The following is a 13,948-nucleotide window of genomic DNA, read 5'->3' as shown; positions in this document are numbered from 1 at the left end:
AGACCACTGGTGTTGAAACATGGATTCTCCAGCATAGAAGAGTGTGTGTAAGTGAACATTGGATGCGTTTTCCCTTCTGTTGTGGAATATGCCAGGGGTGTTTGGTCTGTCCTAGCTGCTACTTTGCTAGCCTTCTTGGAGCAAATGGTAAAAAGCAAGATATAAAGGTATTGGTAGTCAGACTGTTAAAGTAAGTCTTCATGCAGGTCCTTTTAATCTACAACCATCTTGGGCTTGTTTTACAGATAAACTGACCTATCTGACTTGAATTAACCAGGGGAAGGCTGTGCCAATGCCATTAAGTATGTCGAAAAGAGTATTCCCATTTAAATGGTCCCCTGGAGGAGTTATTCTGGAATAAATCTAAAACCTTATGTAGCCGATATTGTTGAAAATGCCAATATCCTTTGATAGATGAAAGGACCCTCGCCGTTCACTGTGATGCAAGACTAACAAACATCGTGCATTACGTACCTTCGGTGTTTCCCCCTTCGCATTTTTCAGGGTGTTTTCAGAAGCTTTGTTCAAAAAGTTCCTAAAGAAAATCCTGGGAATTGACCATTCTAAAGTTACCCAGGATCCCCTCTGCAATGGGTGTATAGCTGAGCTTCTGCTCCCCTCCTGGGCAGTCAGAGCAAGGTCTCTCACTGAAAACCCTCTGATATTACCCTAAATACTGGGAATGCATAAAGAAATCCCTTTGCACAGTTTTTGTGGAAAATTGCTTCCAGTCTTCATTAAATTGTAGGTTTTTCCAGATTGGTCTCCTCAGGCATAGCTTTGGATGAACAGTGGTATTCTTGATAAAGGAAAACCCTGATAATGGGAAGCTAAATGCATCGTCATAATTTTGGTCAGTATACTCAAAGCAATGCAAATTATTTTAAATCTGAAAAGACCTTAATTTAGTAACTATTTTCAAGTCTGGGCACACCTCTTAAAACTATTAGAAGCACAAACCACTAAAATTGTATTGCAATAGACGAAAAACTAAAAGGGATTTTTAAAATTTACACATGTGGCCAGTGGACTGTGTGGAATTAATCCCGGTTCATCAGTATCTCATGCTGTTGAATTCACTTTGGAGAGAGACCTACTGTGGGTGAACATCTTGGGCTGGAAAACGACCAGGAAGGACGTAGAAAGTGACTAATTCTGTGGCAACATAAGCAGAATTGGTTAAGAACCGGATAACAAGGTAAACGCCCGTGTCCGGATGGATATGCAATGGAATAATTTGAAAGTTTCAATTGATGTACACAATACTTGCCGGATTTTTTTAAAAGTTGTTCTATAATTAGTTGCTGCTTGCATGCAGTGTGTAGTGCGGAATTTGACAAATGTGTAAAACGCCCGGGCACCAAAGGACCAATACCCTGACATTCAGCTTCAAAAAAATATACAGGATTATTTCTGGGCAGTCGCCCTTTCTGATTATTGCGGAGATTTTGGATTTACCCCCGGTCTGTCTGGTGTGAATATTTCCCTGGAATCTCTTTGGACGTAAACCTCGTGGAAAGCAAGTTAAGACTTTAGGGGAACAGTTAACAAGCGAGGTTATTTTTCAAGTCGGGCATGAAGTCCGCGCCTGGGTATATTGCCCGATGAGTTAAAGAGACATGTCACGGGAGGCGGAGTTACTCGACCGAAATTCTGTTCCTCCGTCGCGATTTGATGACGTCGAAGGTCAGCCGCCGAAAGGGTAGCACGCATTGCATCCAAGATGGCCGCCTCCTTGTGTCAGTGTTATCGGGTGAGATGTGACAAGACTTTTTTTTTGTTTGACTCTTTAGCACCTTTGGTTCTTTGAAAAAGGATTTTTTAAAATGGGAAAAACAGTCGAGTGGGTGTTTAACACGGCGCTGGCTGAAGCGCCGTGCCTTTTAGCAAAAGATGATTGAAGTCGTAAGCGCGAAAAAGCATTTTCCTGAGCTCATGAATTTCAAGAGATGACAACATGCCGGTTACTTCGACTGGGCCTTTTAAAAGATTAAGCTAACTGTAACTAAGTTCTGAGATGTAGTGAAGAACTTGCAATATGTGTTTGAATATAGCGCAGTGCGGTCGAGTGATTTCTTAAGGTACCTGAGTTAATAGTCTGATTTATCACGAATGCATGTGAGATTGAGTAAGCGAGGGGTAAGGTCTATGACCCAGCGAGCGCACAGGTATTCAATACAATGTTTAATCCGAAACTCGATCAGAATGAAAAGTTTGAGAAAAGGCGTTTAAGACAAACGACACCTTTCTCAGTCGACGTTCATCCTATTTCACTTTAGCTGTTGTACGTTTTAATCAGAAAAGGTTACGGCTCCCAGGTATGTACCGAGTACAATCTGCACATGTATGTAGGGGTTGAACCCAAATGATGCAGACAGAAATCAAATAAAAGATGCTTTAAAGGGCAATACTAATGCGGTTTCGGAGTATGAAATCCAACTTTAATATCTCAGCTGACCTTATAATGTAAAGGAAAATACATTTAGCACAGAATCCTAACCACACTGACTTAGAACCTTCCCTAATGCGTGCAGGTTAAACCATTTCTTACCGCGATTAAATTGGGTTTCAAATCAGGTGGTTTGTAGCCTAAAGGAGGCTTTTTTACTGTACCAAAAAGGTTTTTATAAGACCATCTATACATTTCTTGATCTATCGCCTCTTCTTTTGAACGGCGTTCTCCCTCGCAGCTTTGTGCCCGAAGGAGTTTGCTCCTCCTGTCCAGTCGACCCTGTGTGTCCTCGTTCCAGAAACCCCACGTGTACAGGATATGTGGGTCTCCTGCAGCTTCACCACAGGTGACTCAGAATATTATTATTACCTGTTCATTTGACTGACCCGTATTTTCTACAGTCCTTGAAGGACTGCTGTGATCAACATACAGTATTTCATCTGATCTTTCGGTGTAGAATGCAGCTTAAATGGATTGATGTTAAAGGCATTGGTCTAGAATTACTGTGAAGTCATGTGCTGTGCAGATGTGATGGGCATCTAAAACAGGGATGAACGCACAACATATTTGGCCCTCAAACAGCCTCGAGGATTGCTGAACACTCGACAGACAGAGTAATTAAGAAGGCATATAAATGGTCTGTAGCTACTTTAAGGGTGTTTGATGGTTAAGATATTTTGACACCTCGCTGGTGTTTAGCAGAGATTTTTCTGTATCCCTGGGGGGCTCTGTCTGCACTGAGCCAGTTTAAATTGATGGCTGGTTCTCTGGAGCTGGGGTCATCTCATTTCCCACGGCTGTGACCCGAACGTCTCTGTCCCAGGTGCGGTACGCGTCTCAGGGCGGTGGGGGGCGGAAGGGCTTCCTCTCGGAGTTCGTCGACGGCCTGAAGCAGGAGCTGAGCAAGAACAAGGAGATGAAGGAAAACATCAGGAAGTTCCGGGAAGAGGCCAAGAAACTGGAGGAATCGGAGGCTCTGAAACAAGCCCGGAGGAAATACGTGAGTCTCGCCGAGCAGCAGTTTGATCCTTCTCAGGTTTTGAAAGCTGCGGGGTCTGGTGTATTAGCCAACGCTAGGTGCTGGGTGCTGATCACTTGGTTGTGAGTGAAGCTGATTGTAGGGAGGATGAGATTGTAGCAGACATTAGCTAGAGCTCATTAAGACAATACATTTTTTAGCAGTAACATTAACCCACTGTCACCATCTTCATATATCAACCATTGTTTTTTTATAATTGTTGTTTAGATTGAGAAGGCATGGCAGCAAAAGTAGGTAATCTGGGGCTCTCAATAGTGATGAACAATCTTCTAAATATCAATCATTTCATATTTGAGTGCTTTATTACCAAGGGGATCTCAGAGAAATAAGACAACAGACCTTTAAGGACTGGTCCTGAGCACCTAATGGTCTGAGCACTTTAATTGGGAGTCAGTCCGACCGAGAATGTCTGAGGTCATGGTGTTCACAGGGGGTTTTATTTCTGTTTCTCCCTTATGTCCAGAAAACAATTGAGTCAGAAACGGTGAAGACGTCTGAAGTGCTGAGGAAGAAGTTTGGGGAGATTTCGGAAACTGTGAAAGAGGTGGGTTTTTTTACAGAACCAAGCCACATGGCTTGTACTCCTGTTTCTGTATGTCTGGAGAGTGCAAGGTTTTTGCTTCTTTTTTGGTTTTTGTGCCAGCATTATTGATTGTCTGTGTTGCTAGATTGCTAGATGTCCTCTTGGTTTCATGTTCTCCTGGCTCAGTTCTGTGGTTTCGCTGTAAGGGGTTTGGCAGTTGTGTGGCAATGCCATCGGTCTGGCCGACAAGTGGAAACTACATGGAAGTGCATTTAAAAAAACAACAACAGGAAAGCGACTCTACACAGAGAGTTGTAGGAGAGTGGAACAAGCTACCCAGCTATGTAGTTATATCCTCGCTGAGTTCAAGAAACCGCTGGACAAGATCTTCTATGTGACTAGATTGGCTGAAAGGCCTCTTCCTTTTGTAATCTTTCTCACGTTCTTGTGGTTGTGGGCTTATGTCGGTGAGCTCCGAGAGCCCCGCAAGATCCCAATGGCCTCTCTCTGTGCTGGCAGGGCCTGGAGGAGGTGAGCCGCTCCGACCTGGGCAAGAAGATCAAGGAGGGAGTGGAGGAGGCCACCAAGACGGCCAAGCACTCCGCGGAGTCCGTGTCCAGGAGTGGGGAGAAATTGGGCAAGTCCGGCGCCTTCCGTGCTATCTCTCAGGTGAGCACCCCGTCCCTCCCCTGAAACCTCACCCTGACCCATACTATCCTTACATTCCTGATTGGGGGTTCAGGGGGTCACCACTATCCCTGAGAGCTTTCACTACTGTCTAGGTCACACAGTATTTCTGTCACGCTTATCCCGGTCATTTACTTCACATTGCTGCGGTCTTCTCCCAGTTTGAAGAAGGCTTTACCAAACCTCTCTGTTCTGCCATTATTTCACTGTGGTCCTCTTGAAGACAGTGGGCTGGGAGCTTGTCATGTAGTACGTTTCCTCATTCTGCTATCAAAGGGATCCGTCTCTTTAAAGATCAGGGCCTCTTTTAGCAACAGGATTTCCTGTCGCAGTCAGCCCAGTGTACAGCTTCAGTATGAACAGTGAAACGCAAACCATAGGAAGAAGTGGAAGTGTATTTAAGATCCACTTCTTTACACAAAGAGCTGTGGGAGTGTGGCACAAGCTTCCCAGCCATGTTGTTGAAGCCGAGGAGGGCCAAATCAGCCTCCCCCTGCCTTCAGACCGTTCTGACGTTGTTTTCTCCATGCGCTGGCCTGTGTGCAGGGCGTGGAGACGGTGAAGAAGGAGATCGATGACATGGGGCAGAGTGGTCCCTACCGGCCCCCTCCCCGCCTGAGGAAGAGGACCGAGTTCTTGGGGAAAAGCGGGGAGATGGAGGCCAAGGTGTTCGAGCCCAATGAGTAGGTCCTCCATTCCTCTGTCCGGCCAGTGTGCTGATTTGAATGGCTAAGACCGTATTTCCTTCTGTTCGAACCCACACACCCCCACATCCAGCCACACATGTGCACACGATGTCAGCACAGCTGGCCTGCAGGTTATGGGCTGGGCTGTTTTCTCTGCGTAAATCAATACTCACTAAATGATGATAATGCTAAAAAAAATAACCTCTTTGAACACATTTTCTTTTTCACAACAGGACTGCAGGACAAAAACAACATATACAGCATGCTGGAAACCAGAGCTCATAGGCTATTTTCATCTTGACTTTTTATTGTGTAACTCTTTATAGTATTGTGCTTCTAAGAGCATGATTGGCTGGATGTTACTAAGTTTGAGAACATGACTGTTGTATTTACTTCTAGGTTGGATAGGTGACTCATTGTTCAGACTCATTGTTACTCTTCCAGGGAGGCGATGGGTGTTGTGCTGCACAAGGACTCTAAGTGGTATCAGCAGTGGAAGGACTTTAAGGACAACAATGTGGTTTTCAACAGTAAGGTCAACTTCCCCACTTTTGGGTGTATTTTCCTGTGTTGCCAGCAGAGGGCGCTTTCGTTTCAGTTTTGATCAGTGATATTTCTGTTTGTAAGTGAGTTTAAAAAGATAGAGGTGAAACATACTTCAGGAGTGCTTTTTTAAGCAAAAGCTTTGGGATGTTTTTGGGATGGCAGTTGAAGCAGAAGGAAAGGTTTTAATTGTTCAAAATAATTTGATTAAAACAATATTATTCAGGGTTCAGATTAGATTTTTAGTGCCTAATCTTTTTGACCCCCTGACCCTGAAGAGGTTTCACACTGGGGTCATCAAAACTGGATTAGTGGTCGGCACCTTGCATCGCAGAAATTCCTTAAGACAATTGTGTTCTGTAACATCCCCACAATCCTGTATCTGCAGCGTTCAAGTAGTGTCGTGAAGCCAATACAGGCATGCAGCAAAGTACACTGAAATGGAGAAGCTTTCCTACACCTCTTATAAAAGGAATTCCAAATCCTGTTTGCTTTAGTGGGTTTAGTGTCATCCCTCCTCTGTCCACTAAGTGGTGCTAGGAGCCATTGCAACATTATGATCCTAAGGCACGTGGGGGCGGCTGTTGTTAAGCCACTGGAGTAGGTGGCTATAAATAACCACAGACAAACAGTTGCCCTGGAGATCCCAGTAGAGGCCCGGAGCCCCATGAGGTTGCAAGGCCACTGTGATAGGAGGCAAACGGAGTCTTTTGTCCCAATTTGAACCTCATTAACCTTGAAGGTAATGAGCCTGTATAACGAGCACAGAGTAATGAGAGCCCTGGGAGTCTCTGGGGGTGGGGAAAGGGAAAGAATTGACGAGTCTGTCAGAAATAGCATAATCTCCTGCGTTTGAAGTGTTAACCCAGTCAAGGATGAACAATATAAATATCCATCCATCTATTTTCTAATCACGTATCCGATACAGGGTCATGGGGGACCTGGAGTCTAAACAGTTAAAGTGATGTCTTATAGTTTACAGTTCAATAATTTTTGCTTATTTTACAGAACTAAAGCACTTCTGCATTTCCTTTAGGCTAGATGAGTATTGGATAGCTTTTTGGAAGTTGCACCTAACTGCATTGTGAGGAAGTCTGTGTAGATGGGGCTCGAAAGATTCAGGAAATTGTTTTAACAGAAGTGCAAGGAGTGTTTTTCACCAGGAGACTGCCGAGCCCCTTGTTCCGAGCTCTGTTTAGCTCAGTAATTGTTTTAGCATGCTGGAGCGTCTGTTCATCTCCAGCAGGTATTAGGGTTGCCATGCAGATCCCAAAGCAGCGCTGTGGTGCTCTGTGCTGGGGGAATATTGGCTGGTTAGACTGCCTGAGAAAGCAGGTGTAGTAGTTTAGCCTAAATCTAAAGAGTGAATTTCATCCGTGATACTGATCAGGTTACATTTTTAAACTGAAAGGTGCGATTGTCCAACATTTGGCTTCAGGTGAATTTGGAAATTGCAGTTTTGAGTGTCTGAACTCAAATAGCGTCACTCTCCCTCTCTCCGCCAGGGTTCTTTGAGATGAAGATGAAATACGACGAGAGCGACAATGCCTTCATCAGAGCCTCCCGCGCCGTCACGGACAAAGTCACTGACCTCATCGGTAACGACCTCGCCTCTTCCCCCTGGCTTTAACCTCTGACCTTGCAGGGCAGAGAAGCCTGTCGCCAGTTGAGCTGGAATTTTTAAACACTGATGTCCCTGGGGAGTTTCACTTCTTGGGGCAGAGTTTTTATCATATAAGAAGATAGTAACATGCACTGGTTTTCTAACTGTACTCTGCTATGAAACAATAAAAAAAAAACACATTTTACCCAAGATAAACTTGCGTTGTCAAGAGATGGAGACCCTGCAGTGGAAAGGGGTGTCCACTGCGCCGTCCCCCTTGCTGAACGCCCAATTTGTCTGGACAGGTGGCCTGTTTTCTAAAACCGAAATGTCGGAGGTCCTGACAGAAATCCTGAAGGTGGATCCCGGGTTTGACAAAGATTCCTTTCTGAAGCAGTGCGAGCAGGACATCATTCCAAACATCCTGGAGGTGAGAGGGTCTGCCTGGTGGGACGTCCCGTGGTGGAATTGGAAACGTACACGAACAGATTGCATTCTTAATAAGTCGCTGCGTTGTTCGGGAGCTCATGGGGGTATACGCATTAGAAGTTCTCAAGGTGTTTTGTCATAAACTGGACAATTTCATCAGATCTACTCATAAATATTTGTTATTTCTTGTAGTTCAATGGAAGCTAGGCCGGATGTGCAGGTCAATGTGATCTTTAAAAAGGTTAATTCTTTGGAAAACTATTTTTAAATGCTGTTGTGAATTGAATCTCTGGGTGAGGGGAGAAAGATTCATGACTTGAATCGATCATGATCAAATACTTCACTACCAGTAAAATGAATGTGTGCCTGTTCTTCTGCTGTCAAAATTCTGAATTCTCCTTATCCAGGCCATGATCCGTGGTGACCTTGAGGTCCTGAAGGACTGGTGCTATGAAGCTGTGAGTACACATGTTAATGGTTTTTCCACTGTATGGTTTTTGCATAAAAAATAAAAGCTGCATGTTTGCTGTGTAGAGTTACCACTAGGCTCTCCATGCATGGTATTCTCATTCAAATTGTTAAACGTGCATGGAAAAAATATTAGCACTGTCAAAGAACAATAAAGGAAAAAAGCCCTGCCCTCTTAAATAGAAATGTTACTTTTATAGGAAAATGGTTATTACTTTTATCTAAGGTTAAATACTTTTGAGTCCTTATCCTCTGTTTGAGATAGCGGTCTTTGGAGATGACCGTCCTGGCCAGCAGGGGTCGCTGTGGTGCAGCCCCGGCTGATTTCTGTGTCTTTGTCTTCCGGCCTCCAGACGTACAGTCAGCTGGCGCACCCCATCCAGCAGGCCAAAGCCATGGGGCTGCAGTTCCACTCCAAGATCCTGGATATTGACAACATTGACGTGAGTCCCGCGCCTCGCCCCGCCTGCATCCTGTGCCGCTGTGCCCGGGCTCCGCCCTCCTGCGGGGACGGCGAGAGGACTTAAGCCGAAGCAGCGGCAAAACACTCTTTCTCCTTGTCTTCTCTGTCCTCAAAAGCTCCCCCGTTCCACCCTCAACGCCGCCCACCACTCTTCCCCTTGGAGGTGGCAGCCGGGGTCCTCACGTGCTCTCTCTCTCTCCCCGTCTCCGTTTCAGCTGGCCATGGGCAAGATGATGGAGCAGGGTCCCGTGCTGATCATCACCTTCCAGGCCCAGCTTGTGATGGTCATCCGCAGCCCCAAGGGGGAGGTGGTGGAAGGGGACCCGGTGAGCGAGTGGGTTCGGGTGGGCAGAGGGCAGGGGGGGTCCGGTCTTACTGAACCCGCGCGCGCCCTGATGCGAGGACGTCGGCTTGAGTCCGCGAGGGCCTGGGCTGAATTAAAACGGATCACGCCGGGACATAACACAAAGCACAAAACGCACCAGACTCAAACATGGGCGTCCGGAGGTTTTCGGTTTAATGCAGAGCCCCCCCCTCGGAGCCTCATGTGAAGGGCTGATACTCGCACCGTGGACGCGGACATGCGGCGGATACGTCTGTTTTTGGGGCCTGCTCCTTTTGATAACGAAGGCCCCGTTGAGCTCTCCTTTTAGAAACATTGCTCTGAAAGCGCTTCACGGCAAAGCGACTGGTAGTGACTGGCCCTTCTGGGGTCGTTTTCCGCATCGTACCGAATTGATCACAATCCGTAATTCAGGAATCGAGCCAATCCCTTGATTTAAACACATCGCCCAAAGAACATTCTTAAACAGCAATGTGCAGTTCCAGGCCATGTTTTAGCCACTCATTATGTAGAGCGTTGGTGTGGCCCTGGATTTGTGAGGCGATGGAAGATGGCCAGTGCCGAATGCACAGAAGTCGCTATGGAGGAAATGGCTGCAGGCTGAAGAGTGTCAAGGCAGCATGATTAATCTGGATCCTTAAAAGCACGCCCTTCCCTTTATTTCATATTATCCACGAAGGATTCGCGGAGGAGCTGGGCCCGTCCTGTCGCCTCCAGTAATGGCCGTGTAATCGTGTGATTGATCACCAGCAGGGTGACCCGGGGCAGAGGGCTGCTGTCCACACACCACTCAGACGCTGCCAGTAGACGCATTGATGTGATAATTATCGGCAAGCTCATAAAAGTCCATTTACTGTCTGTGTTCCTGCCCTGCTGGGCCCTTAAATCTGCTCGCTCTGTGCTGAACATGTTGCGGCAGTGACCCCTGGGAGCTGAGCTAATTAAAAGAAGTAGGAAAAAGTTGGACCCCGTCCATTTGAATGGAAGATGCTGGCCTCCGCATAAAAGGTGAGACCCTGCAAAAACTCAGGGAGCTATAAAGAGACCAAATTGCTGTCTCGTGTGCCTGGTCCTGCAGCTGTATTATTTGGAAAGAAGCTGCTTAGCAGAGCAGTTGTGTAGCTTTTATCAGAATTTCCTTAGGATTCAGGATTTTCAGAATGAACGATGAAACACGAGCCGGAGAGGACAGTTGTAACTAAGTGGAAGGGCATTTAAATCCAAAGGCAGGAGACCTTGACACAAAGGGTTTTGGGAGTCTGAGACAAGTCACCCACCTGTGATGTTGAAGTCGGGACCCAGACTTCTTTTAAAAACACACCTGGGTGAGATCCTCAGATCCGTTCTCCTTTGGTATTGTTTATGTGCTGAATTTTTTATGTGCATCATTTAAAGCTGTCTTTACCTCCTCATGGGCTATAGTAGGAGGCTTCACCTTTGACACAGCCCTGTCAGTTTCGTTGCATGTGTTTGTACACAAAGCTTTCTTCTTACTGTGTTGAAGTTAAATACAGTAAATAAAAGATTTATATTCACTTGTATTGAAGGGGAATGACTGGTGTCAGTGGAATTTAGGTGTTATCGTTAAAACGTTTTAAAAATTGTAGAAAAAAATGTTAATTGTGTCAGTCCTCCGATTGAGTGCGCCTGTCTTTTCTTGAAATGCACCTCGCTAGGGAGCCCCCCGTTTAAACAAAACCAGACTGAAGGTTATGCATTTTTAAAAAGCAGTGCTGTCCTTGACCATCAAATATTGAAAGCAGAACTGCACGTAAACAGATGAACTGCAGGTGCTGTCAGTGCATGTCTGTCGAGAGTCCCCAGACACTTGGTTAAAAACTGCTGTTTGAGAGCGTCGGTCTGAAAGAGGCCCTGTCCTGCCTGTGTCTCCGCAGGAAAAGGTCCTGCGCATGATGTACGTGTGGGCGCTGTGCCGTGATCAGGACGAGCTCAACCCCTACGCAGCCTGGAGACTCCTGGACATCTCGGCGTCCAGCACTGAGCAGATCCTCTGAGAGGCACCAAGAGAGGCAGGGGCATGGGCTCGAGCACTGAACTGGTTGGGGGGGGTGTGCATACGCAGCCCCGGGGAAGTGGGGGGTGGGGCCCAGTTAATTCCTCGGCACCCCCCCTCCACAGAGACCAGCGGACACCTGGGATTCGGCTGCTTCCTTTTCACACTCCCTGCTCTGGTCACCTGCAGTGCCCCTGGATCAGGGCGGCTTCGGCAGCAGGGAACAGGGGGATGAAGTTGGACGGTATGACCAGCGCAGGGAGGTTTGCCTTCTTTTTTTTTTTAACATGTGACCAAGGACTGGCCATTTGGAGGGAGACCTTTTCCTATCTAGGGCACTGCACTTCTGCTGTCCACTACCACTGGCAGGAATCTATCTGATCAACTAGGACTTTTAATTTTTCTCTGGGCGATGGGCCAGAGCAGGTAGTGCCATAATCTCCTGTGTTGTGAAAAGGACCAATCTTAAGGATACGTGGAAAGTATAGAAGACAACTCCACATATTTATTTGACAAACTGGGGGAGGGTATCTTACTTTTCCTGTATTCTAGCCCATCTGACATTCTTAATTGCAGAGGTCATTCTAGCATGTGGATGCGCTCGCTGTGATTATGGTGCAGAAAGTCAAAAGAGAAACGGGAAACTTGCTGCAGATATGTCTTGCCTTAACCATCGGGTATAATTACCACCAAGAGTTTCCAGTGCAAGAGCTGTTCAGTTCATTAAATGCCGTGTAGTAGATGTTCATTAATTAAGGAACGTTTTGTAAAAACAGCTTCCCGTGCTGTCCTTTTATTTAAAGAAATCGCTCATTATGTAACTAATCATACATCAGGAGTACCCCTAAGGACCCTGAAGAATCTTGCGCTGTTTGTAGCAAACAGTCCAACTGATACACTTCACCCTTGCGTCTGAAGACTTGCTTTTAGATGCAGCTTTGGGGAATAGGCAGGTCCTACCAGTCATACCCACCTCTTCCCCAGAAGCATTTCTATCTCCGTGAAAAGGCCACCCAGTCTGCTGGGGAGTGAGCAGGCTTCTCTAATCCTGCCTGTGGCCAGCTGCTGTGTGTTTTAGTCTTCGCTGGTGTAAACCGAAGCCCCTCAGATGTTTACTCTGACCTGTTGGGCTTTTTCATAACAGACTCATGGCAACAATAGCGACGCTCATCTGTGTTTACGACAAGCTGCTGTAGATCACGGCTGCTCAGCTGGCACCGCCGAGACAAGATTTTAAAATATTTTCCATCCTTTGCAGAGATTACCAGGCTGGTGTTGTACTGAGCCTTGGGGAACGACATGTCCTTTATTCTCACCTCAGCTTTTGCAGCCAAGTCAAAACAAGCCCTTTGTGCAGACTGGCATTGCACTGTGCTGCTGTCTTTAAGCGGTGTTCTGGAGAACATCCGTTTCTGTTTTGACCATTCCTGTTGTTTAAGATAAGTTGTTTGAGACTTTTAAACGTTTCAATGAGCAGCGGTTTCTGACACCACAAACAAGATGCAGTGTGAGAGCTGGAAACGTGAGGTGACCCTTCTGCCTTGAAATAAGAACAGTCAGCATCTGGTGGGCGTGCTCTGCCTTTCTGTAGTGCAGAGAGGGGAAGGAGTGTCCTGTTGAAATTGCTAGTTGGAATAGAAATTGAATTGGGTGGGTGATGGGAGATGATGAGTTTATACCACACTAAATGTAAAAGGACAGTGGTAATGGCATGCCATCTTGTCCATCTCGACAAGTTGTAAGAGTCCAGTCAGGACTGTGCCACCCTGGTGGCCATCTGGGGTACTACAAGCATTACAGCAGTATTGTTAGAACGGGAGAATGCACACCCTGAATGTAAGTTATGTCAAATAAAAGTCAAAGGGTCTTTTTAACTGCCTTTAGAGTCTGTTTACTGTGGTATTTTATTGCGTTATTAACTTTGAATTGAAATCTTTAGCTTTTTTGCATCTGCAAGTAAAAAGAAAAAAAAAAGAGGCTGCCGTGTGCCCTCACAGCTCGTGGATTGCTCTGTCACTGGGAAAGTAAGAATTTCAGATTGCTTTCGTGAAGGTGAGGATGGGAGTTGTGACCCTCAGGAAGCGTGCAGTGGTGTGTTCTGTCAAGTGCCTGCGAACAGATAGCCCCTAATCCTTCGGGGTACTCTCGGCACTTAGCAGGAGCCCACTCTGGCTCCTGCTCTCCCCATCGGCCGGCTGTCGTCTCCAGCCCGCACCGCCTCCCCCCTCATCCAGCCCTTCTCGTCAACATCTCCCTCCCGCGCTTCCCGAACCATCAGCTCCGAGCCTGCGCTTCCCTTCCTCTGTGAGCCGAGCCTGGCTGGGGTCTCATCCGGTTTATTCAGAGTCGCCCCTTCATCCCTTTCATTGAAGTCTTTAGAAATAAGTCAATACATTCGCTTAACTGGTTAGAATTGCTCTCCTGGAACAGACCGGGTGTGACGAGAGACCTGTAGGGTCTGTAGATCTCCAGGAAAGGAGTGGACCACCCCTGCTCTCGACTGAAGAGACAGCGGCAGAACGTGTCCATTTTCCGAGCCCTTGCTGATCCGCAGGCACGCTGGAGCCTGCAGCAGGAAACTCCCCATGTGGCTGCCCCCAGATTGATAGTGCAGGCCTTGGGGAGGTGGGGAGGGGCTGGGGGAGTTAATTAACTGGCTTAACACTTGCCTATTGATTCGTCCTCCCCCTTGACTAGC

The 13,948-nt window shown here is 46.7% G+C and overlaps 1 protein-coding gene across 1 annotated transcript; it reads left to right on the top strand.

Moving 5' to 3' along the window:
• Positions 1 to 1,661: 1,661 nt before the first annotated feature.
• timm44 (translocase of inner mitochondrial membrane 44 homolog (yeast)) lies at positions 1,662 to 13,124 on the top strand. Its single transcript, XM_069186027.1, has 13 exons — positions 1,662 to 1,753; positions 2,691 to 2,798; positions 3,276 to 3,452; positions 3,955 to 4,035; positions 4,534 to 4,683; positions 5,248 to 5,384; positions 5,832 to 5,917; positions 7,436 to 7,528; positions 7,839 to 7,963; positions 8,370 to 8,420; positions 8,784 to 8,873; positions 9,109 to 9,219; positions 11,132 to 13,124. The coding sequence occupies exons 1-13, from the start codon at positions 1,724 to 1,726 to the stop codon at positions 11,249 to 11,251; spliced, it is 1,359 nt and encodes a 452-aa protein (XP_069042128.1). The 5' UTR covers positions 1,662 to 1,723; the 3' UTR covers positions 11,252 to 13,124.
• The last annotated feature ends 824 nt before the right edge of the window (positions 13,125 to 13,948 follow it).

Source organism: Lepisosteus oculatus, chromosome 29, assembly GCF_040954835.1.
Source record: "Lepisosteus oculatus isolate fLepOcu1 chromosome 29, fLepOcu1.hap2, whole genome shotgun sequence".
NCBI classification, from domain to species: Eukaryota; Metazoa; Chordata; class Actinopteri; order Semionotiformes; family Lepisosteidae; genus Lepisosteus; species Lepisosteus oculatus.
The sequence above is the reverse complement of the archived record's forward strand: the minus strand, read 5'-3'. Positions and strand labels throughout refer to the sequence as shown.